The 25,560-nt window shown below is 37.2% G+C and overlaps 1 protein-coding gene across 3 annotated transcripts in view; it reads right to left on the bottom strand.

Moving 5' to 3' along the window:
- Positions 1–3,154: 3,154 nt before the first annotated feature.
- LOC104591226 (Chaperone DnaJ-domain superfamily protein) overlaps positions 3,155–25,560 on the bottom strand; it is a 45,320-nt gene continuing 22,914 nt past the window's right edge. The window contains exons 3-7 of one of the 3 annotated variants that reach the window (XM_010250015.3): positions 14,014–14,133; positions 9,999–10,234; positions 8,341–8,377; positions 3,694–3,751; positions 3,155–3,559 (exon numbers count right to left, since the gene is read on the bottom strand). In XM_010250015.3, the coding sequence (XP_010248317.1) occupies positions 3,480–3,559; positions 3,694–3,751; positions 8,341–8,377; positions 9,999–10,234; positions 14,014–14,133 (531 nt within the window). In that variant the 3' untranslated portion in view covers positions 3,155–3,479. Of the gene's footprint in view, positions 3,560–3,693; positions 3,752–8,340; positions 8,378–9,998; positions 10,235–14,013; positions 14,134–19,728; positions 21,456–21,603; positions 21,744–25,560 lie in introns of those variants that run through there. The other 2 variants (XM_010250016.3, XM_019196616.2) reach the window with 2 other exon arrangements.

Here is a 25,560-nt window from a genome sequence, read left to right as displayed (position 1 = left end):
ATTAAATAATTAAATTAGATTATCAAAATATTATATATAATATTAATAAAATGAATTAGAACTAACTTTTATATTGTATATCATAAATAAACTAACTTTATTAATTATTTGTACTCTTTTATTTGGTTTTGTATATTTTGTCCAAAAAAGCACTTGTTTTAGTAATATTGTATATCATAAATAAACTAACTTTATTAATTATTTGTACTCTTTTATTTGGTTTTGTATATTTTGTCCAAAAAAGCACTTGTTTTAGTAATATTGTATATCATAAATAAACTAACTTTATTAATTATTTGTACTCTTTTATTTGGTTTTGTATATTTTGTCCAAAAAAGCACTTGTTTTAGTAATTCATCTGGAAAGCACAGGCTCAAGCCAATTCATAATACAGTGGTTTTCATCTTTTTATTGTTTTTTAATTTGTGCTTAGTTGGTGAAGTTGGGAAAGAAGTTCAAACCCGGACCTGGGATATAGTCCCTTTTACATTATCCCAAGTGGTGTCAATTGGACTGGTTTTGGTCCACTCTGATCCAGTTTAATGTGAGTCCATTACAAATGATCAGGTCTAATCCAATCTAATGAATATTTTGGATCATTTTGGATTGGTCCAATTCAATGTTTGGACCGTCCATTTGTTCCAATTCGTTTTAATTTAAATTGGTTTCAATCCAAATCCAGTCCATTGATATATTTTTATTTTATTGGATGGATCACATATTGACTTAATCTAACCCAATCTAATATAAATTTCTTATGGACGGACCAGGTCTAATCCAATCTAATAAATATTTTGGACCGGATTGATCTAATTCAATATGTCTTGTTGGTCTGTCTAATCCATCCAACCTTCTGACTTGATAACCACTTATCCTTGCATATCCACCCACAACCACAAACACGTAAACAAAATGAAAGGAAGAAAAGGGACAAATTTCTACTAGTTGGTTCATTAGTGCCTGTTCGTATATGTAAAATAGAGTTCTAATTGGCTGAGCTGTTGATTCAGAGGAAATGGAATTCACAAGTATCAGGAGAGACCTAAAGGAAAGTGGAAGTGCTCAAAGTCTAAGCACTTTTTGGACCATATTAGGGCTTCCTTATTATTGTTGAATACCCGCTTTTCCCTTATTTTTATTAAATAAAATTGGTGTATTTAACATTAATCATCTACTTACTGTTTTGCCAAAGAATGATTTATTTATTTGTTTCATGGGCAATATGATTCTACGAGTATGCCTCACATAATGTTCCTCTTGCATTGGTGTTCAAGGCATGTGCAATATCTACCATAAGAAGCCGCCTAAGAACGCTGCACTTACATGTTAACCTTTGTCGTTCATGGTAATAGTATTCAACAAAATTACTTTTGCCGGCTCAAGGCATCAAATAATTTGTTTTGATTTCCTATATATATATGGTGCTGAATAATAGGGTTAACCATCCATGACAGTTTGTTAGCTTGTTGTGGTTGTTGACTATTGGAGTAATTAAGTTACTGGATTAAGTACTGTAGCTGATGCTATTAATAACCAAGCAACCTGGGTGCAGAATGGCAATGTCTGCTCGACGCCCTGTGCAAGAATGGCATTATGGCAGTGTCAAAGAAGCTGCTTCGCTGTTTGAGGATATGCGAATACGGTTTACACCGACCCTCGAGCATTTTACTTCGTTGAGATAGAGAAGGGAAGCTGATGGAGGCCAAATACATCCTGGTTCAAGCACTCTGTTCGGGTGTTTTCTCAACGTCGTATACAATTCTAATTCAAGCACTCTGTTGTCTGTTCCGAGGAAAAAATGGAGGAAGCAATGTGGGCTTTCGGCGAGATGCAAAGAAGGGGATGTGTTGCAGATGTAGCGAGACACACAATCCTGATAAGCGGATTCTGCAAGTAGGGGAAGATTAACAAGAGTTATGAACTTCTAGATAGTATGATCTAGCAAAGTTGCACTCCAAATTCGATGACGTATTTACACATTTTAGGCCCCTGAGAAGAACTGGAAGAGTATGATTGCATTCCTGACCTCAGCATCTACAAAACCTGTAAGTTAAGGGAGGTGAGAGATGGTGCTTAGGTGTGTTCAAGCTTGGAATGACATGGCTGAAAGCACCCATCTGGATTCATGCCGTCATGCGTTTTTCTCGAATGGGTTTGTGAAAATAAGCTTGTTTTTACTGCTTGGACATGCTTTGATGCAGGTGTCATGCCACGACCAGGAACCTTTGTAAAACTAATATGCAGTCTCAGAAAACTGTACAACAAACAAATTGCGGCAGAGATACTAGAGGTGAGGAAGATGGCTGCTGACAGATGCTATTCAAGATGTATAAACGATGAAGTGAGAGGGATTTGAAGGAAAAGGCTTAAGACAAAGGATGGAAGAGAATGGCTCATAGATGTCGGTGGGGTCGGGGTCAAGGGCGAGTCAACATTGCAATTTGAATCAGCAGATTGGTCCAATGTTGCTTAAATCAGAAGGTAAGAAGTGGCTGAGAAGGGCCCCTCCTTGTTGCAGGTGATCTCTCCAATCCAGCTCTGTCAACCATTGGCATGGTCATAAGAACACGGGATCCAATGGTAGCTCTGGAGGTGGAAGTTGTCTGGGGTGAGTTAGAGGAACAGCATATCCATTTAAAAGGAGGATAGCCCCTGTGGAGATGACACCTGGGATTTATTCAATTGGACACAATGACTACTTTAAGAATTAGAGTAAATTCACTGGTACTGGGCCAACTTTGCCATATCCACAAAAAGGTGGTATTGACTCATTTAGGGGCCAAAGGTAGGATTTCTATCTACCTTGGCTGGACGCCTGGACCGAGTCGAGTATTCTGTATTTTTTTATCAGCAACAGAAAGCATAGCTTTTATTAAAACAGAAGAGACCGAGTATTCTGTATTTTTAAACATTTGTTTCTTTAGGTTCATTCTTATTCGTTTTAGCATACTGAACAGAGGAAAATTCACAATTTCCTTCAGTGTGTGTGTGTCATTGGGGGTTTCTTGCATATAGGCCTAGGGGTTTTCAACTTACCGTCTTGTTCATTGCAAGTTGATTTTCTAATTTCTATTCACCGATCTGCCTGCTTCTGTGCATTCCTGTCAGAGGGTGTTATATCTATTACTTGGTGTGAGTGCATGCGTGCACGAGAGACAGGAATGATAATTTTATATTTATTTGGATCAGGTTAAACTATAAGTTACAAAGATTGCTCATACACCAGAGAAGCAATTGTAAAGATACACAAAAGTCCATTCCGTATGGTAAACTCAGTGTTGGTCCATTGAGATCAGATTGCTCGCAAGATGCAATTTTCATCTCTCCAATTCTGAAAATGTCCACAAAGAATATGCCGAAGATGAATCAACTTTCACCTTGAAAATGTACTGCCATTAGTGCAAGGTGTACATCGACAATTTTTCTGCCTGCGTAATTGTCGTTCAAGTAACAAAATCCCTTTGATAGTTTTTGGTTGTTCACAACTTGCCTTGCTTCCTTTCTAATTTTATGGCCTCATATGACGTCAACACCTCTTTAAACTTTGCCTCAGCAGCCTCTGCAATGAAATGAATCAAGTTCCCAATTCCAATTGAACAAAGTAGATGAAAAGAACAATGAAAGCTAGTCTAGTGAATCCAATTCCACAGCGAATTATTAAAATAATTCAGACAATGGTGACTCAATGCTTACCTTTATTATCTTGGTTTTGATCTGGGTGGTACTGTTTTGCCTTCTCTCTAAAAGCTGTCTGCAGACAAAAAAAAGTATGGCATTGTTTTCATATTGGGAATATTATACTTGGTAGTAAGCACATATCATATGTGTTTATTATGTAAAGTGCCTAGCCATGGTAAAATGTCTATGCAACAGAATCTGATTCATATGATCAAAAAGTACATTGTTTTGGCCGTGAGCTTTCTGTAGAGAATCAACCAGAATTCCAAAAAACCATAATAAGCAGCAGATCAAAAATTTTCCTTTATCATTTTGAGTAGCTAGCTAGCTAAACCTCATCCACACTAACAAGCTTCTTTCCTTGGAAACCCTAAAATTTACTGTGCAGTAAATCTGTGGCAAACTGATGGCAGGCATTAAAATATAAATTACCCAATTTAGCCCAGCTCATCATCTTATGTTAAAGCTAGAACAAGGATATATTAGCTGCCACCCAACTCAAAAGGTTAAAATGAATTTTGATGGTTGCATCTTTGGAAAACCAGAGAATAGGGCTATAATTGCTCTCTATTCAGAGGTCCAATTGGATATGGAGACTCACCAAGAGCACAATTGTTGGCAGCACTACATGGGCTGAGGTTGGGCAAGACTCCAATAGAAAAATATAACAGTGAAGGGATATTCCATAGTAGTGGGATGGCTGAAGCACAACACTCAAGGAACATGAATATACAGATGTGTTAAGAGAAGTTAGAAAGCTGGTTGCTGATAATAATGATTACATTGCAACGAGTGCCTAGGAGTGCAAACAGCATGGATGTTGGCTTAGCTAGGCAAGGGGCAAATACAGATCAAACATTCTGGGGGGAGGTTCCAAAGGAACCTAATTTATAAGACAATCTGGGTGTAGATAAGCTTTACTAATCTAGAGGAGATGAAGTAGAGACAAAGATCAAAGTTCTTGTGGCTGAAAGACGGAGATAACAATACTATTTTTTTTCACAAAATGGCAAATGCAGCATGAGAACACTGTAAAAAGATTGGTAGTAAATGTTGAAACAATTGAAAAAGAGGCCAGTACTAAAAATCATAGTTGACCATATGCAATCCTCTATTAAGAAAAATGGAAACAAATATCAAAACTAGATTGCTTGGTTTTGTGGCTTTCTCATTAGAACAAGCAAGACAATTGGAAAGAAGTTTTAGCAAGGAGGTGTAGGAGGCAATTAAAGAGATGGAGGGGGATAATGCACCAGGCCCAGATGGTTTTACAACTGCATTCTGTAAGTGGTGTTAGGATTTTGATAGAGAGGACATGATGAGAGTATTTGATGAATTACACACCTCAGCAGCTTTGGAGAGATGTTTAAATTCCATATTCGTCACCCTTCTCCCAAAGAAGAAAGGGGCTAGGAAGCTTAGAGACTATGGGCCTACTAGTCCCATTGGTAGCATTTATAAAATCATTTCTAAGGTCTTAGCAAAAAATTGAATCTGTATTGGGGGCTATAATTTCTGACCGTCCACGAGAATAAGACAAGGGGACCCACTGTCCCCCTTTTTTTATTTATCTGTATTATGGAAATGCTAATAGAATGGTGAAGAGGGCTGTAGTGGGAGGACTCTTGGAAGGTTTTCAATAGGGGAAGAAAGGGCCGAGGTACCTACATTGCAATTTACTGATGATACACTGTTTTTCTTCGATGCTTCTCACAACCAGTTGGAGTATGCTATGGCAATACTCAGATGGTTTGAGGGGGTGATTGGCTTACATGTAAATACTCATTAAACTTAACTGTTGGTAGTGAGGGAAGTGCAAGACTTGGGACAGTGGGCAAAGGAGTAGGGTTGTAAATGTAGAGAAGTTGCCGACAAAATATTTAGGGATGCACTTAGGAGCTAAATGCAATTAAAAAGCTATGGAAACCAATTCTAGATAGAGTTGAGAGGAGATTTGCATCATGGAAAGCAGTGTATTATCGTCTATTCCAGTGTATTTGCTTTTTGTCTACCCAATCCAAGTGGGTATAGCAACAACCATTGAAAAGAGAATGAATTTTTTTCATGGAAGGGATGGAAGGAGAAAAAATATCATCTGATCAATTGGGTCAAGGTATGCAAACCAAAGAAGTTTGGAGGTTTGGGTGTAAGGAGGTGGAAGAATGTGAATAATGCCATGTTAAACAAATGGTTTTGGAGGTTTGATGAACAACAGAGCTTTGGAAGAGGGTGATACAGGCTAAGTATGGATAAGGAATATGAGATGGGATACAGGAGATGCTCACCAAAAATATGGCTGTTCTATTTGGAAAGGAATAGAAAAAGTGTATGGTCTGTTCACTAAAAGCCTGATACTCTGAAATGAGGTTGGAAATGGGCAAAAAGTGAAATTCTGGAAGGAGTGTTGGTGTAGCAATAGACCCTTAATGGAAGTGTTCCCTGCTCTGTTTGAACTAGCCTCCAATAAAGAAGTGTGGCTGGCTGCATGCAGGTGTAGAGCGGTGGTATTGTGTAAGTGCCTCAGTTCAGGAGGAATGCAAATGATTGAGTAAGTAGAACTCATGGTAGAATTGTTGCAGATGTTATATGGCACTCGAGTGGACTATAACAAAGCAGATAAAAGGGTATAGTCTTGGGAGAAGACTGACAAATTCTCTGTTAGATCTGTATGCAACTATTTGGTCAGATTAATTTGAGCAAGAATTCCCTACCAACAGTATATGGTGCAAGAATATCCCTTATGAAAGTATCATTTTTATGTGGACTGCCTATTTGAATAGAATTCTTACAAGAGATAATCTGTTGAAGATAGGTATAATGTATAAACCTGGCTAATGCAAATCATGTGTTTTGTAATGGCTGTGCTCAGAAATAGTGGATCATTTGCTACTCCACTGTAGCTTTGCTTACACTATTTGTATCGGGAATTTGGCTCTGCTTTCAGTAAGAAGTTGTTGGCCAGAATTTATTGTAGATTTTATGAAGGGGTGAAGATTGGAGGGTCTGAGTAAGACGGGAAAGGTTGCCTGGAGTATGGTTCCTGTGGCTGTTTTGTGGGTTATATGGCAGGAAAGAATACAAGGATATTCCAAAACAAAGCTTAGCAGAATCAGTGGTGCAGAAAATAGTAGGAAAACTGTGTTCTTGGTTGGCTATTCACTAGTATTTTAAAGAAAGACGTTATAATTCATTTGTTCTATATGATACTTTTTTGTAAACAGTCATGGATTGGTGTTATTGTGATCTTTGGGGGCAGATGTTTTGTAATTTTCCTATGAACAGCTTCTTGTTGTACAGTTTTTATTATACTTAATAAAATCATATACTTAACCTCTTCTAAGACAAAAATCGATTAAACTTTTATTGTTACTGTTCCAAAAAAACTTTTTAATTAAAGGTACAACTTTGCATCTTGAGTGCATTAACCCAACTAAGCCTTATTGCATCTATTTCAAGTCAGTTAGGTCGAGTGTTTCCCATTAGAATTTAAGATTAATGGTGTTCCTCTGGCAATATATTCTCCCCACTGTAATTTTTAAGTGCACTTGTATGTGCAGTAGTTTATGATAAGGGCCATGAAAGATATTTTCTTGGATAAGTGACATAAGTCAGTAGTCAACCAACATTTTGGGACCATTATTCTGGAGGACTAGGAACAATATAAATCAATAGTCAAGGACCAAATTTTAGGGACTGTTTTCCATCAAAACGAATTGACACAAACAAAGCAAGGATGAATATTGTGGTCCAAGATGAATGTATCTATTGAATGAGGACCTGTATACTTAGCATTCTTTTTTTTATATATATGAGAGAGAGACTAGGAGTGAATATATGGATTAGTCAGAAGCAAGGGGTAGCCTCTAATTCTCATATCTTTTTATTAATAAAATCACTTTCACTGATCAAAATATATATATGGATTAGTCAGTGTCAAATCATGTAAAAAACTCATTTAATTAAACTGCTAAGCCCAATGTTCAAAGAACCAGGCCAGGCATAGAACCAGAGAAGGGAGAGGTCACAGGTCAAAGGTTCAACCAGGGTCGAACCAGAGGTCAAACTGTGATGACATGGTATATACATATATACTATGGGTCATATAAATACTGTATATAATATATTTTACAGTTTTTAATATACTTAAATATGGTGGATGGATGGCAAGTTACTTAATTTTTAAAACAAATGACTAGGGTTCAAGTCTTTTAATTTACATTTTCTTTAAAATATGTGTAAAAGAGTAATATGTACAATAAAGAGTCATTACTTAACACAAGTAAAGAGGTGGACTAGTGGTAATTAAACAATAAATGAAAATAAGAGGTCATGGGTTCAAGTCCTGTTAAACACATTTTAAATTTTCAATTATTTAAGGACCTGAGCGGTTTCATGAAACCGGGACTGATTCACCAGCTTTCTGGTTAAACTGGACCGTCATCCAGTTTTCACTGGGTTTATAGCAAATATGGTTATTGGGGTGTGACTGAACCACCAGGTCCCAGGTTCCCGTTCAACCAGTCCAACCAGTTGGTCTGATCTGGTTTCCTAAACACTGACTAAACCTAGATTAATAAATGACTCATAGAAACATTTTCAGAAACCAAACACTATAATTTTATAGCACCAATTTTGGCATCAGAAAAATGATATAAAGAATACCTTAATCTCAGCATCCGTGTATGGTTTTGTTCTTAATCTGTTATAAAGGAGAAAACAATTTTGTTAATGGCCCAACATATAAATGTTGCCATTGAAATAGTAATGCAATACAAAATTACACACACTAAATGCATTAAAATTTTAATCAAAATAAATGCATTAAAATAACCCATGGATGGTAGCCATTACTGTTGCCAGAATAATCACTATAATCTAGAACTTAATATCGAGATGTAGAGAACTGTTCTCTTCAGAAGAAAATGAATTCCCAGGAAAACTTTCAGGGAGAAGCCTAAAATTTTCCATTACCTCATTACTAAAGAACAAAACTATACAAAATTCCAATTCCTTTGTGTGTGTGTGTGCGTGTGTATACCCTTTACATTATATGGATGATACACATAAACCAAGACCTTCTATATTATGATTTTCCTGATGAAACCATAATTTTGAAATTTCAGCAAAAATGGAAAAACTACATTGCTCCTGTGGTCTATGACTCTATGATTCTATGATTCCTTTTGCTACATGTTGGGAACCATGGAAGGAGCAAATAGGAGAGGCATTCAAGATTCTCATAGGCCTCATTTTGTGCTGCCATTGTTGTCTTTTGAATTATTGGGCTCTTTTTCTCAATGAGCATTAAGGGTTGAGATTTGAGAGGCAAAATGTTCTATAGGTGGTATTTTGCCTTGGGTGTAAAGCACATTATACTGTAAAGATTTTTGGGCTATGGTCCTTTATGTGCATCTTTTGGCTGTCTCTTAATCATTAACAAATCTTGGTTACATGTGAACAAAGAACATCTATCAAGCTCCAATCAATGTATGAGCTGTAAATGCTACACATAAGTCTTACATGTGGGACCATGTTGTCCTAGTAAATGGGGACAATTTGTTCCCCTCTTTGATCTAAAATATAAATAAATAAATTACAATGAGAAATTCTGCCTTCTTGCCAGTTTAGAAGCATAGGATATAAAGAATGAGTTGAACATGGAAATAATCAAAATATAACTTTTTTATACTTGTAATCAAAATACAACTTGAATTCTCTCTCTCTCTCTCTCTCTCTCTGTGGAAAGGGTCAAATGGATAAGGATATAAAAAGGTACCTTTCACAAGTTCTCAATTAAGGGCTTATGGATGTAATGACCATAAAAGGTGATGACAAGCACATCCAGATACTCCCTTCTTAAGAGAAGCCCACCACAACACAAATATCTTGATCGCCATATGTTCATGAATAGTGAATCTTATGTACAATAACAATGCCTCTTTTTTATCTACTTAATTTGACTTCAATGAGCTCTCTAATTTACAAGGATGAAGACAACACAAGAAATAATCACACAAAGGAAAACAAAACAGGATGTCTATTTTCTCAGAACAGACAAAAGTGCAATGCCACCTGAAGGCCCAAAAGATATTCTAGAAATACATATAATTATATCTGATCTACTCATTTTCAGAACCTTAGGGATTGTACATTTTATTAATAACTTAATTTCCAAAGGTAACTGTCCCCCCCCCCCCCCGCTTTAGAACAACAGAATCACTTTCCAGTTGTTTCCCTCTTTCTCTATACAAGTATGAATAAAATGGACAAGTAAAAATAACTTAGATATTCTGCTAACCTAGCCTCCTATTGTCCCTTACCTGTCGAGGCCCAAAACTGAATAGTGATGTGACAATGAATAGCTTCCACTTTCTCTGGGGGTTGCCCTGGAATTAGATCTTCGGTCTCTGTAGGATGTATCAGTCTTCCAATACCAATCATCACGCTGAAAATGTTGATGATATGCTCCTGGGCCATTTTCTCTCCAACTCTCATAGCTCTTCTTATATTTATTCCTTTCTCTGTTGAACACACTTTGCATACGTCTTATACGCTCCTACAAAAGACACAGGAAAGAGATCACCATAAAATGAGGTATTTACACAAAAAACCATAATCAAGGAATATGTGCAAGCAATATCTCAACTGCTCAGCATAGACCTGGGGGCAAAATTTTTGCAAGTCAAAGAAGCAATATAGTACTGTGAAGGATATCCATTCATCACTGTTAGATTGCATTAAAAAAAAACACTAGTGGATTAGTCCTCTTTAGATCTGGTTGTTGAAGATGTTTAGTTATATGGTCTATATTTACTTTGTATGTAAGCTTTGTTCTTTCAAGGTGAAACTTCATCACCTTATATTGTAATATCTTTTTTTTAATAAAATTTTTACATTATTATCGTGAACAAATAATTGCAAGTCAAGATAGCCTGAAGAACTGTTTATGAGATATTTGGAACAATGACTGATGTAGTTGAAGCATGCAGAACAAACTCAAGGAAAGCGAAACATGTTATCCACACAGAACAGATGTGAGATTGAGTGAACTACCTTCCAGTTACTCTCATTCTTATATCAGTCTCGTGATGTTGAAAAGAAGACAGGATCCTTGAAAAGCTCCAACTATAGTGCCCTTAACTTATTGCATATATAAGATATATAACCACAAAATTTCTATCAATATGGCACCTCCAGGACATACTAGAATGAAAGATGATTTTAGTTTGAACCAGCATAGTCAATGCATCCAGACACTGTCATGTTCTTTCCCAGGTGATTTATGGTTTGATCTGATTAAAGTGTCATGCAATTCAACATGGACAATGACCCTTTTGGCAATTCAACAATGGGGTTTAGGCCATTGAGGCCCAAGTGTGGTTCAGTGGTTCAATGACACCAAAACAATATAGTAAAAAGAAAGCTAGATATACATTATAAATAAATAGATAAAGAGACCACTAACAATGACATTTTCCGGAAATGCAAAACACTATCAATCTATGGCTAGGGACTATTGGACTACAATAAGAAAATATTTAAATAAAGGTTAATATAAGAATAATCTAAAGTGTCAGGCAATTTTTCTGAAAAAGAAAGGTCCTTTTTCCACAAATTTGCCTATTTGTTAGATTATTTATTTTTCTTATCCAAGGCCTGCTACACATTCATCCATCATAGACTATGGCATAGTTTTTTTCCTTTTTCCTTTTCTTTTCTGTTGATGATTGATGTTTCTGATTTTATTAATGTATAAAAAGTGCTATAATATGTTTCATATGATTATGGCATAGGTCTTTGGGACTACTAGGTCTCTAGTGGCTTATTCTGTCAAATTAGGGGCTCATTGACCAGGTATTTCCCCCCAAGAATCCATGTCTTGAACGGCTGAAGTCCTAGCAGTGCTAAATGGCCTCCTTATCACAAGAAGACTAGGCCTGACCAACCTGGTGGTCAAAGGTGACTCTAGCAACACAATAAAGTGGCTTGGGGAGGAGGACCTTGGAGACTGGCTCACTACCTAGACGAGGCTAGAGATCAGTTATAAACTCTGTAGCAGATAATTTAGCCAAGTCTGGTGCTCACAGAGAAACTTTTATGGTGATAGTATAATGCCTATGTAACCTGTGTGAGACTAGCCTTTTGTACATCATCTCATGTACTTGTTTTCTCTATAATAAAGTTACTCTTTTTCTCAAAAAGAATTCCATGTCTTGAACATCTTTGGCACAATTTAAGGATGACAGATGCAAGTGGAGTACCTTTGTAACTTGAGTTTCACATGTATATCCAGATTCCTTCAAACTGTAGTTAGACAAAAGTACCATCAGTGATCCAGAGGTCTAAGGCCTGAGGAGAGAACTCTCAATGAATACAACAAAAACTCCTTTGAGAAGAAGGATTATCAATTTGCCAAAATTTTTGAGTGGCTCTGCATAGACCAAAATGTTCCACCAAGAAGGCACACCCTGTCTTGTTAGAAGGTTTGAAGGCAACCAATATAGAGGATACCACTTGGGCTGGGCTACATTATGGACAAATTTGGCAGGAAGTAAGAATGGATAAGTGGTATAAACATTTGATTCTTCTTTTTTTTTATACTTGTGGTATAAAATACTCTGGGAGCTGAGTCACCAGGTGAGAAAGATGGGCTTACATTTAGTGAATTATAAGATACTTGTAACAATGTATAAACCCCTGTATTTTTGTTCTGTAAGTTAATAATAATCCTATTATTTTTTCATAATTAATAATAATCCTATTAATAAAAGCAACTGAAGTGGAAGTTATAAAAAAAAAGCAACTAAAGTGGAAACTAAACCAAATGTATTTAGATAAAAAAAAGCAGATAATAAGGTAGCTGCAAAAAAAAAAAAAAACACTTAACAGGTCTCAAAACATCATTGAAGTACAGTCAACATCATGCAAGGATCATCATACTGAAGGGTACCCACTTTCTTTCACAGATCTTCAATAAATGCATTGCTAAGTCTACTTCAGACTTCAGAGCATGTCAGGTTTACTCCTAGAAACTACAATTTTTTATCAGCAGAAAATAATTTTATTAATGTAACTTGAAGTTTACAAGAAGATGGGTGTAGGATCCACTCCTGCAGTACAAGAGTTCACAGTTCTGCCCAAAACAAATATTGTCTTACAGCCCCTTGTTTCTGCCATTTCATTTGCTGTTCTTCTCACCCATTTAAAGGTAACATTTAGCTCCCTTATTAAGTACTCAATCTCCCTAAATTTATACCAGAACACCCATGGGATTTGGGTACTGCATCTTGTCCAGGAAATGACTAGCCGAGAGGCTGAGAGTCCCCTTCCACTTCTAAATTGTGAAACCCAAGTTGTTTAGTGAGTTTTAATCCTAGAAATTACAAATTTTCAATGGTTGAAAGAAAGAAAGTTATAGAATTTATTGAACTATGTACCGTTAACTAAGTAGTAATCTGTTTGGTGATTTCAACAGGCCAGCATACAAACATATCATGCTCCTAATTTATGCCACTGAAACAAGTTATTGACAAAAGCAACTAATAGTGACCAAATAACCAACTAATCTCCTTTACTTTTGGGAAGTTAGTCTCTTGGACTGCTGCTGTGAAAGGGGTTCAACCAAGGGTCTTGGGTGCCCAGCTGTTGGCAGGTGATATCTTGTAGTGTTTTCTTGATTTTAGGCCCCAGTTATATTGAGGGGCCGATTGTACTCTGTATTCTGGTTCTTTTTAATAATATTTACCTTACCATTTTCTAAAAAATAAAACAATAACCAATGTTGTTTAGGCTAAAATGGTTTAGGCTAACCACTTAGCTGGTATCATAAAGTTCTTTGAAATATAGACTTAGTTAAACCTACCTTAAATATATGGATTATGCGGATTCAACTATGATACTGGAAAAACTTGTAACCACTAAGTACTTAACCAGTATCATAAAGTGGTAATGAATCAGGTGGTATTATTCATCAAAATTCAGGGGGGCAGGGGGGATGGGTTGATTGATCGAAGCCCTTCCGTGTCATGTCTTTCCAGCAGAAGAGATTTTTCCTGCAACTGTTACAACCTATAATCTTTATTGTGTTAATATTATTTTGACATAAAATATCTTTAAAGGGCAATCCTCAATTATTTGCCTTTTCAAATTTTTCTTTTTTTTTTCTTTTTGGAATTTTTTAATGAGTCAAATGGTCGAACCAGATAGCTGGACTATCCAGCAACTCAGTGATGAAAATGGTTCTGTTTCCAGTCTGAATCTGATAACATTGTCAATGACATTCATCAAAAAAAACATTGTCAATGACAAAAGAAAATGAGAAACATCTAAGCTCACCACTCTCTCCATTTCCTCTTCATACTCCTCTTGCATTCGACGATTATATCGTCTTCGAGCTTCCTCCTTCCAACTTGAACTGCCAGCTGCACCTTTCCAGGATGCCTGTGACCTGGTCAGCTTTTGTCATGAAATTACAAATACAATCAGCAAGCTATCTAATAAAGAAGTAACAGAATAACTATCATCTCTTGTTTTGTATGGGTAAATAAATTGACCAAAAAATACTTCTATAAGCAGACTAATGTTTTCTACAACTTTGAAAGGTAGCACTCTTATCATTCTTTTGGAGGCAATAAGTATCCCACCCTTAATATACCAAAACTTTTATAATCAAGTTTATGGCTTCCAGGTAATAACTGTGACTATTTTAACCAAGAAAGAACAACTTATTCATGCAAAAAATGTTAAATTCCTGAGAAGCATGTGGACTGAGTAGAAGTTGTAATCACATATTTATGGTTGAAAATGGTGAAAAGGCTCATAAGCCTGCACCTTGTATTTCAAATTCTGATGTGAATTGAGCAAAGAAAAGATGAGGAAGAAAAAGAAAAGAGAAGAGAGAATGAGAGAAAAGGGGTGCAGTAAGGAGAGACCATGCAAACTAATCTACTATATATCTCTACACTCCCCCCTCGAGTTGGGAATAGATATTGATCATTCCCAACTTACTTAGATCTGTCTCCAACTTAACTTTGGTGATTGCTTTGGGAAAGAGATCAGCAAACTGCATATCAAAGGCAACTCTTTCTATGATAAAATGTCAGTCCACTTCAATTGGTTTTGTTCTATCATGCTGCATTGGATTATAGCAATATTAATAGCAGCCTAGTTATCACAATACAACATCAAGGGTCTTCCATATTTAATGCCTTACTCCTCAAGTAGAGATCTTAGCCATAACATTTCAGCCGCACCATTAGCCATGGACCTATACTCTGCCTCAACACTGGAATGAGAAACAACATTTTGTTTTCTATTCCTCCATGAAACAAGATTCCCTCCAACAAAGGCACAATACCCTAAGGTAGATGCCCTATTATCAACACACTTTGCCCAATCAACATCTATGTACACCTCCATTTTTATATGACTATTATTTTAGAACAGTATGCCTCGCTTGGACATCTCTTCAAGTAGGAAAGAATCCTCTTAACTACAAGTAGATGGGTATTCTAGGAGAATGCATGTATTGACTGACAACACTAATAGCATAAGATATCAAGATGTGTCGGTGTTAAACAAAGATAAAGAAGTTCCCAACCAACTGTTAAAACATAGCTTTGTCTTATAAGAGGCTTACCACCTTCTACACTTTTCTTATGATTTTGCTTAATAGATGTGTCGGTAGGCTTAACTCCTAATTTCCCAATTTCTTCCAATAGATCAAGGACATATTTCCTTTGGAAGATAACAATGCTATGTCTAGACCGGACCACTTCAATTCCCAAGAAATATCGCAAATCACCTAGGTCTTTCACTTCAAACTCCTTGTTAAGTAGTTGTTGAAGAGAATCAATCTCATCAATGTTATTGCCTATCACCACAATATCATCAACATACACAACAAGGAAAGTCAAGGAAGAGCCTGCTTTCTTAATAAAAAGGGTGTGATTAGATTAGGCTTGTACATAACCAAACTTCTCCAAGGCAAGTTAAAATCTGTCATACCACACCCTGGGAGATTGCTTAAGACCATACAAAGCCTTCTTCAACTGAAAATTTTTCTTTCCTAAATCTGTATCATAAAACCTAGGGGCAATTCCATATATACCTCATCCTACATATCACCATTGAGGAAGGCATTCTTAACATCCATCTAAAACAAATTAATTGAAGGGGATTCTAAGGTGATTGTGGGCTGGCTGTCAAATCCAGACTCAGTTGTTTGGAATTATAGGGATCTCATCAAAAAAGTTAAATGTTTAACAAGGCACATAACATGTAGATATTAGTGGGTGGGTAGGGAGGCAAATGCCTTGGCTGATTATCTTGCTAAACAGGGGCCTCTACTAGGGACCATTTATTTTGGGCAGCATTGTAATTTTACTTCTGATCTCTTGTAATGTTTAGGGGAGGCTGCATCTCGTGCCTCTCCAAGGGATTCTTGTAAAATCTTATTTCTCTTGATTAATGAAATCATTTTCGATTATCAAAAAAAAAAAGGAAAAAAACATCCATCTAAAACAACAACCATAAGAAATTCACAACAATGGACAACAATACTACAATGGTGTTCATCTTCGCGACTAGTGCAAAGGTTTCTAAGTAATTAATACCATAAGCCTGTGTATACCCCTTTGCAACCAGTCGGGCCTTATATCTTTCAACTCAGCTATCTACATCGTATTTCACTATAAATGCCCATATGCACCCAATGGGTTTCTTCCCTTCCAATTGATACACTAACTCCCATATAGTATTTTTAATGAGAGCATCCATCTCTACCTTCATTGCATCCTTCCACTCAAGGACTAACAAGGCTTCCTACATTGTTCTAGGAATAGATATAGCAACAGTGGATGCCAAAAAAGATTTATAAGATGGTGAAAGGTTGTTAAAAGAAAGAAACTGGGAGATGCAATGGGCAATAGATGAGATACAACAACATTTCCTTGCAAACTGCAATAAGGAGGTCAAGGCCATCTGAGGGAGGTCGAGGCTTAGTAGTGGTAGGTATGTCATCTGCAATAATAGTAGGTAAAGGAGCTATATAACACCTAGATCTAGCACTGCAGAAGAGACTGGAACTGGCCTAGACTGCTCGTGAACAAAATCAACCTACCTCCACCACCTGTGAAACATCCTTAATTCTTTACACTTTGAATAATTCTCTTCACTATACTCCCCTTCAATGATTGGAACAAGTAATGGGACGTTAGGAGCAAAAAATGCCCTTCTCACCACTCTCCTTCTGAGATGAAACCCTGGGATAATAGGGGGCATTCTCAAAGAAAGTAACATCCATAAGCACAAAACAAGTCGCAAAGAGAGGATCATAGCAACAATACACCCCTTGATTTTATACATACCCAAGAAAAATACACTTGGTAGCCTTAGGATCAAATTTAGAACAATGAAGTCCAAGAATTTGAACGAAGCAAGTTCACCAAAACATCTTAAGGGGAATAGTGAACAAGTCTTTATCTAGATATAAAAGATCAAAAGGGGTCTTCATATCTAGAACCCACGAGGAAACCCTGTTGATGAGATACACAGCTGTGGATGGCATGCCCAAAAGACGTAAAGGAACATTAAAATTCAGCATGATACTTCTGGCAACTTCCAAGATGTGTCTATTCTTTCTTTCAATTATTCCATTTCGCTGAGGTGTGTGGGGACAGGTACTCTGATGGATAAGTCCATACTCAAGGAAATATGAGACCAAGGGTTTGGAAAAGTACTCCTTGGCATTATCAAATCTGAAAGTTTTGATTCCAATTCCAACCTAGGTAAGAACCATTTTATGGAAAGCACCGATCAAAGTAGGGACCTCATCTCGAGAGCCCATAAGTTAAACCCATGAGAAACCTGAATGTCATCAACAAACAATAGGAAATATCTATATCCCTCCATAGTATGAGTATGATATGGCCCCCAAACATTAGTATGCACAATTTCAAAAGGAATAATGCTTCTTTTAGTACTTAATGAATAAGTTGATCTACAATGCTTTACAAGTTCACAACTCTCATATATCAAATTGGATACTTAGATTAACTCAAACAAAGTAGGAAAAAGACTCATCAAAGACCCAAAAGATAAATGACCCAACCGATTATGCCAAAGCATAATCTAACTCACAGACTAAAAAACAAAAGACCTCCGAACTTCTTTATTATTCCCAGGTGGATTCTCAAGCAAGTAGATTCCATTTGCCTCACAACCAGTTCCATTCACCTTCCTTGTCACTAGATTCTAAAATACACAATGATCAGGGGAAAAGGTCACTAAACAATTCTGATTTTTAGTAATACTATTAACTGAAAGCAGATAAGTACTAAGCTTAGGAACATCCGAACATGTAAGACTGAGGATAAGGAAATGGCATTAGACACTCTGATGTCTCCCTCGCCAGAAATAGGACAAGATAGACATTAACAATAAATACTTTGTCTCGACCAAAGAATAGGCAATAAGAGGTAAACAAAGAAGACATGCTAGTTGTATGATTAGAGGTACCCAAATCTACAATCCAAAAAAAATCTAGTGTTACTTGGGGCTACAGCATGATAGGCAATAGCTCTTGTACCTAAGTGTGCAAAAGATAAAGTGGGAGTAGTAGGTATAGTAGTTGGTTGAGATGATCCAGTAATACTAGATTCACTCTCCAACTAGGTCAAAGCAACTCTGACTACAACCAAAGCATCTAGAGAAGTGAATCTTCTGCAAGAAGGTGAAGCATCAATAGTAACAATCGCATTAGCATTCCCCTTCTTATTCTTGAGCCTTGTTGGAATAAGATGAGGATGAAGCTTCCAACAAGTTGTCCCTAGTGTGCTTCAACTTCTTACAATAATCACATAATATCTCCCTATTTTCTTCCTTCTTCATATCTTTCTCTTTATCACCACTATGCTTTGGCTTTACAACCACTAAAGTTGCTTCCATACGTGGACTTTGTAACATAACCTTCCTACTTTCTTAATTGTGTACTAGTGAATAAACTTGAGACAAGGTAACATTGTCTCTAGTAAGTAGTTTTTGCCTCACAATGTCATAGTCTGGCTAGCAAGGAATTCAAACACCCTTTTTTATAAGTAATTCAAAGACCCTTTTTGTTTCAACCAACTTCCCATATGTTGTTGCATCCTTATAGATTTCTCTCTCAATTGTTTCTAAGTGATCAATTTCATGCTATAAAGATTTAGAGTAGAGAAGTAAACTAATATAGGTTTCTCCCCCTATTTAAGATTATTTACTTTTTTTTGATAAATTTTAAGATTATTTACTTTACTCTTCAACTAATAAGCTCTAGCAACATTAAGACATCGGGAGTAAGTCTTTTTCATGTTTTCCCAAATCTCCTTAGCTATTTTCACCCACAAATAATTTTTATTTATGTGAGGCTACATTGAGTTGCATAGCCAAGTCATCACCAAATAATTTTCTTGAACCCATTTGGCATGAGATGGGTTTTCCTTAGCTGGCTTCTTTGTATCTCCAATCACATATCTTAGTTTTCTCCTACCTCCAATGGCCATCATGGATGATTAAGCCCACTCCAAGTAATTGGTTCCATCAAGAAAAAATACCCAATTTCAGTCTTCACAAGGCTGAAAGGTGTGTACAGAAACCCAAATCAAATGATAGTCCTCCAAAACTTTCTAGAAATTCCAACAAAGGCAATTAAATTAATAAAGTAATAGGCTGGGTATCAAAAAACTGCTCAAAAATTTAAGGGAAACCCCAGAACCAACCCTAGAGAAAACCAAATCCATCAACCGCTCCTTCCAGAAGGATCCAAACACCTTCTAGCTATTGATCTCAATAAGAGTGATAAGTCTACCCAGAAATCTTTGAGCACCACTTCCAATCCAAGGTTTAAGCCCTAAACATTGAACATAACTGGTTTCTCTAATTCTTCCAGGTCATGGGCAATCTCCAAGATCACACAACACCTTGGGCAGCAATTGGACTCTCCAATAACCTCCAAGAATCATACGACATATGCTGAATCTGTGAACTGAATTCAGATCTAGAAGAAAACATATCTAGGGGTGTCCAGAATAGTTGACCCCCACCCCCAAAGAGCCTCTTTTTATATTAAAGAGATAAAAAGTATGTACAATTACAAGAATGCCCTTACAGGGCTGAAAGATAAAAAGAACAAATAAAATAATAAGAACTATGACACTGTACAACAAGGGCTACTCTAATAATGTACATCAAGATATATCTTCACACTCCCCCCTCAAACTGATGCGTAGACATCAACATCAGTTTGCCTACAAGAATGAGATGTCGACTTTTAGTCATGGCCTTGGTGAAGTGGTCAGCAATCTGCATGTGAGAGGCAACATGAGGAAGAGATATAGAGCCTACAACAAGGAGGTCTCTAATAAAGTGACAATCCACCTCGATATGTTTAGTCCTCTCATAAAAGACTGGATTAGATGCGATCTTGATAGTGTTGGTGTTGTTGGCATATAGAGGGATAGGAGTAGGAAGAGAAATCCCAAGATCAATGAAAAGTGATTTCAGCCAAACAATCTCACCACATGCAGAAGACATAGCTCTATACTCAACTTCAGTGGAAGACTTAGAGAGAGTTTGTTGTTTCTTGCACTTCCAGGAGATGAGAGAGTCACCCATGAAGACACACCACCTAGTAGTGGATCGGCGAGTGTCAGGGCAACCAGCCCAATCAGCATCAGCATAAACCCTCAACTGTATGGATGATGAGGAAGAGAAAAACAGCCCCTGAGAGGTTGTGTCTCGAACATAACAAATGATGCGGCGAACTGCAGTCATATGAGATTGTCTCGAGCCAAAGGCAAATTGACTGACGACCTGAACAGCATGTGAAATATCAAGCCTGGTCATAGTAAGATAGATCAAAGAGCCAACAAGCTGACGGTACAGGGTGGCATCAAGAAGGATGAGGCCTTCGGATTTGGATAATTTGACATTCAACTCCAGGGGGGTATCAACATGTTTCTCGTTAGTGATTCCATCTAGTTTGACGAGATCAGATGCGTATTTTTGTTGACAAATAAAATACCCTCGACTGCTACGATGAACCTCCAAACCCAAGAAGTAAGTGAGAGGACCCAGGTCCTTCATGTGAAATGAATTATGAAGTAAGGGCTTCAGCTCACAAATGTCGTCATAGTCATCCCCCGTTAGGAGCATGTCATCAACATATAATAGAAGAATAGTAATACCTTGGGGTCTTCTCTTAACAAAGAGGGAGTAGTCAAAGGAACTCTAATTATACCCAGTTGCAACAACATCCCAAAAGCGCTCAAACCAAGCCCTGGGTGCTTGCTTCAAGCCATATAAAGACTTCTTCAGGCAACAGACACGTGAAGGATCACTACAATATCCAGGCGGAGGTTTCATGTAGACTGTCTCCTTTAATTCGCCATGAAGGAACGCATTCTTCACATCTAATTGATAAATAGTCCAGGAATAAACAACAGAAATGGCCATAAGAGTCCGAATTGTGGTGATCTTAGCGATTGGGGCAAATGTTTCTTCATAATCAATCCCATATTCCTGACTATATCCTTGGGAAACTAACCGGGCCTTATATCAATCAAGAGAGTCATCTGATTTCAGTTTGATCGTATAGACCCAACGGCTTCCAACAATAGAACCATTTGGAGGAGCTGGCACAAGATCCCAGGTGTCATTCTCATGAAGGGCTTGAATTTCGGCATCCATAGCTTCCTTCCACTGAGAAATTCTAATGACTTGCTGATAAGATCTAGGGATATCTGTGGAAGAAAATACAGCAGAAAAGGAACTATGATTTGAAGGAAAACCATAGCGGTCAGGAGGTCGAGAGATACAAGTAGAATGATGAAGTGGAATAACTGAATTACTATTTGAAATAGGAGGATCTTGGGTCAAGGTATCACTTACAGAGGATATCTGAGATGAATGCTTTGGACCGGGTGGAGGGGGGTTGTAGGCACAAGAGCCGGGACACGTAGCCGCTTGCAGGTGAAGACAAGAAGATCTCTCTCGGTTGAGGAAGTAGTAGTGTCATTTGAATCAAAGTCCTGCAAAATAAAGATGAAAGAAGCAGGCAATCTAGCAACCCCAGCAAAGGAGATATGTTCAAGAAACACAACATTCCGAGAAATCCAAATACGACGAATAGCAAGATCATAACACAAAAATCCTTTGTGGTCAGGACTATATCCCACAAAGGCACACATAGCAGACTGAGCAGTTAATTTAGATCGTTCACGAAAGGAAGATGAACAAAACAAAGATATCCAAAAACATGAAGGCTAGAGAAATCTGGGGGATAAACAAAAAGTTTTTGGGAGAGGTGTTGCCTAGAATAGAGGATGGAAGAAAATTGATCAAATACACGATTGTACTGGCTGCTTCTACCCAAAACGAAATTGGAGTATGAGACTCCTCTAGTAATGTCCGCACAACATTGAGAATGTGTCCGTTCTTCCATTCAGCTACACCATTCTGTTGTGGAGTTTCTGGGCAGCTGCGTTGAGACTGAATTCCATGACTCCTCAAATATGCCAATTAGTCTCCATCTCTATATTCTCCCCCTAAATCTGAGCAGAGGATAGTCATACTGCACTTGAATCGATGTTGCACCATAGTATGAAACAATTTAAATGCACCAAAGACTTCTGATTTGTGTCGCAGAAAATAAATCCAAGTATATCTGGTACAATCATCTATAAATAATACAAAATATTTGTACCCCAATCGTGAAGTAATAGAAACAGACCAAACATCACTATGTATTATCTCAAAAGGTTTAGTGGCATGTTTAGATTTATGAAGAAATGGTAAAACATGACTTTTACTCAAACAACACGTAGTGCAGGAAACATCAAAAGTATCAACAGGGGGAATTTTATTCTTAATCAAACCAGAGTCAAACAAAAATTTTAATTTTTGGGAATATGGATGACCCAATCGTTTATGCCATAAATCCCAAACATTATTTCTATAACTCAATATAGAATCAGACAAAGAACTAAGTAAAGTTGAGGATGCCCTCGGTTGAGACTTCTCGAACTCCAACACAAACAGACGGCCCAGCTTACGCCCCTTCCCTTTCACCTTCCCAATGTACCGGTCCTATATCAAGCAACCATCATGAGAAAAGGTGAGAACATTTCCTCCATCAACAAATTGACCAACAGAAATCAGATTAGTAGTAAGGTTGGGTACTAAGAGGGTTTTGGAGAGAAGAAAGGATCTGGTTGGTGACAGTTGAAGGGACAAATCATTACTACCAATGATGTCTAACTTTTCACCATTATCAGTAATAATATGTTTATGGTGAGTTTTAGTGAAAGGGATTGGGTGGTTGAGGTAGGCTCCTATCATATGGTTGGTGGCACCTGAATCTATAATCCAAGCATGTGAAGGGGAAAAGAACTTACCAGACAAGCCAATAGCAGAGAAAGCAGAGGAAATAGTAGAAGATACCAGTTGCCAAACCTTTTCTTCATCCATGACACCTGTTGATTCACCCTTCATTGAAGACTCACCTATGGTAGATACAACGTCTGTTGCCAGTCCATCTGTTGCCTGATAGGCCCCGGGCTAAGTCTTTTTCTGAGAGCCCTTAGCTAGTCGGACTAGACAATCTAGAATGATGTGACCATGTTGCTAGAAATAGGTATACACATTTTTCTTCTTACAGTGAGATGCAATATGTCCAAAACCCTTACACTCATAGCACTGGGTTTTGGAGAGATCCTTGGAGGTTGGCTTCTTACCCCCATGAGCAATAAAAGCTGTTTCAGCCCCAACTTCAGCCATCTTCCCATTAAACCCGGCTGCAATGAGAAGTCTAGTCTCTTCTCTCAGAAGTTCCCCTAAAACAAAATCCATATCTGGAAGTGTTTCCCTACTCAGAATGTTGGACCTGATTATCTCATATTCAGGTCTAAGTCTCATCAAGAACCGAGTCACCTTTCTCTTCTCAAAGTGCTTTTAAAGATATTTCACACACTCCACTGGAACTGAGGGTTCAATGTGAACAATCTCATATTCAGCCCATAAATCAAGAAAACCAGACTAATACTCCTATATCCTCCTATCTCCTTGGCTATAAGAGAATATTTCTGATTTTATCTGATATTGCTTAGATACGTTGGACTGTTGATAAACTTTTTCTAGATACATGTACATCTCATATGCTGTTTTCGTTCTCCTCATAGGTACAGATATATGATAGTCAATAGAACTCAGAATCTAAGAAACAAGTTTACCATTGTTCAACTTCCATTGTTGTAAAGCTTTGGCCTCGGTCTCAACTGGTTTGGTGACCGTTCCATTCAGATATCCTTCTAAACACTTTCCCTCAACATAAAAGTCGAAGTGGAACTTCCACATCCCATAGTTCTGTCCATTCATCTTTACAAGGATGATATCACCTCTGTCTGAAGCCATTGCAGCAATACAATAGCACAAATAGGATTCGGCTAAAATTTAAAGAAACTAATCTGAAGTAAAACTTGATCCAAAGACAAGTGAAATAGGCTGTAATCAATCCAAGAGAGTCAAAAAACTGAGATAGAAACCCCTTACTTTCACCGAAGTTCAAGATTCAAATCAAAGAAAAGCTGAACACACAGTGCAGAAAAGGAAAGTTTGGGCGCAGCCGCCAAGAAGAAGAGCCCAGATCCCTCTCAAAACTTCACTAACCTCTGTAAAAATTTCAGAATATGTTGAGAAGGGCTAGGCAACAACTCCTTTCAATTCTTGCTGCAAACGAAGGTCAAACAAGAGAGATCCAATGAAATCTCTCTCTCTCAAAGCGCAGAAAACAAAAGAGTTCCTGGATAGATCAAAACATACCACTCGGCAAAGCTGTAGGTTTTCAGTAGATCACGAAGGCAAGATGGATCAGAGAGAAGGAAGATCAAAGAGCAACCTACTCTGATACCATGTGAATTGAATTCAGATCTAGAAGAAAACAGATTTAGGGGTGTCCAGAATAGTCGACCCCCACCTCAAAGAGCCTCTTTTATATTAACGAGATAAAAGGTATGTACAGTTACAAGAATGCCCTTACAGGGCTGAAAGATAAAAAGAACAAATAAAATAATAAGAACTATGATACTGTACAACAAGGATTACTCTAATAATGTACATCAAGATATATCTTCACAGAATCTCTAGCCATAGAAAATTTCATGCAACCGGTTATATCAAGACTACATGAGAACCCTAATCAACTCTAGACCTGCTCTGATACCAACTTGGTTGAAAGGGTCTGTAATCGAATGAAATTTTGATGTGAATTGAGCAAAGAAAAGAAGAGGAAGAAGAAGAGAAAAGAGAGAAGAAAGAATGAGAGAAAAGAGGTGCAGTAAGTTGTGGTCCTGCCACCCCATTAGATATATTTATATGTTAGCAAATAAAAGTCAATACAATGACAATAATGCCTTTGCCACCTATATAAGAAAGAAAAGAAACAATAACATATGGAGGAACTACACAAACTAATCTATTGTATCTCTAGAAAAACTAAGTAACAAACAAATGAATGAGTATATGCAGGTTAATCCTACAAATCACTATTTCTAGCCAATATGTTCTCAAAGACCAAAAAAGATACGCTTTTACTGTTCTACATTGATCACGACAGTTCAGTTCTAATTGAAAATTAAAACAGGTTTTGATGTCACTACCTACCAATGAAAATTTAACCTACTAGAAAGATGTATACTGGCTAAACTGGAAATACTCATATGAGGTAAAAGCAGCTTACCTTCATAAGCACAAAAGCAAAACTATGTCACAAGCAAATTTTTGTTCCTTTCTCCTTTTTTTATGTTAATGGAAATGAAGAAAGAAGGGACTAAACCAACCAACAGATGCAAA

Source organism: Nelumbo nucifera, chromosome 6, assembly GCF_055504915.1.
Source record: "Nelumbo nucifera cultivar China Antique chromosome 6, China Antique-T2T, whole genome shotgun sequence".
Classification (NCBI taxonomy): domain Eukaryota; kingdom Viridiplantae; phylum Streptophyta; class Magnoliopsida; order Proteales; family Nelumbonaceae; genus Nelumbo; species Nelumbo nucifera.
The sequence above is the reverse complement of the archived record's forward strand: the minus strand, read 5'-3'. Positions and strand labels throughout refer to the sequence as shown.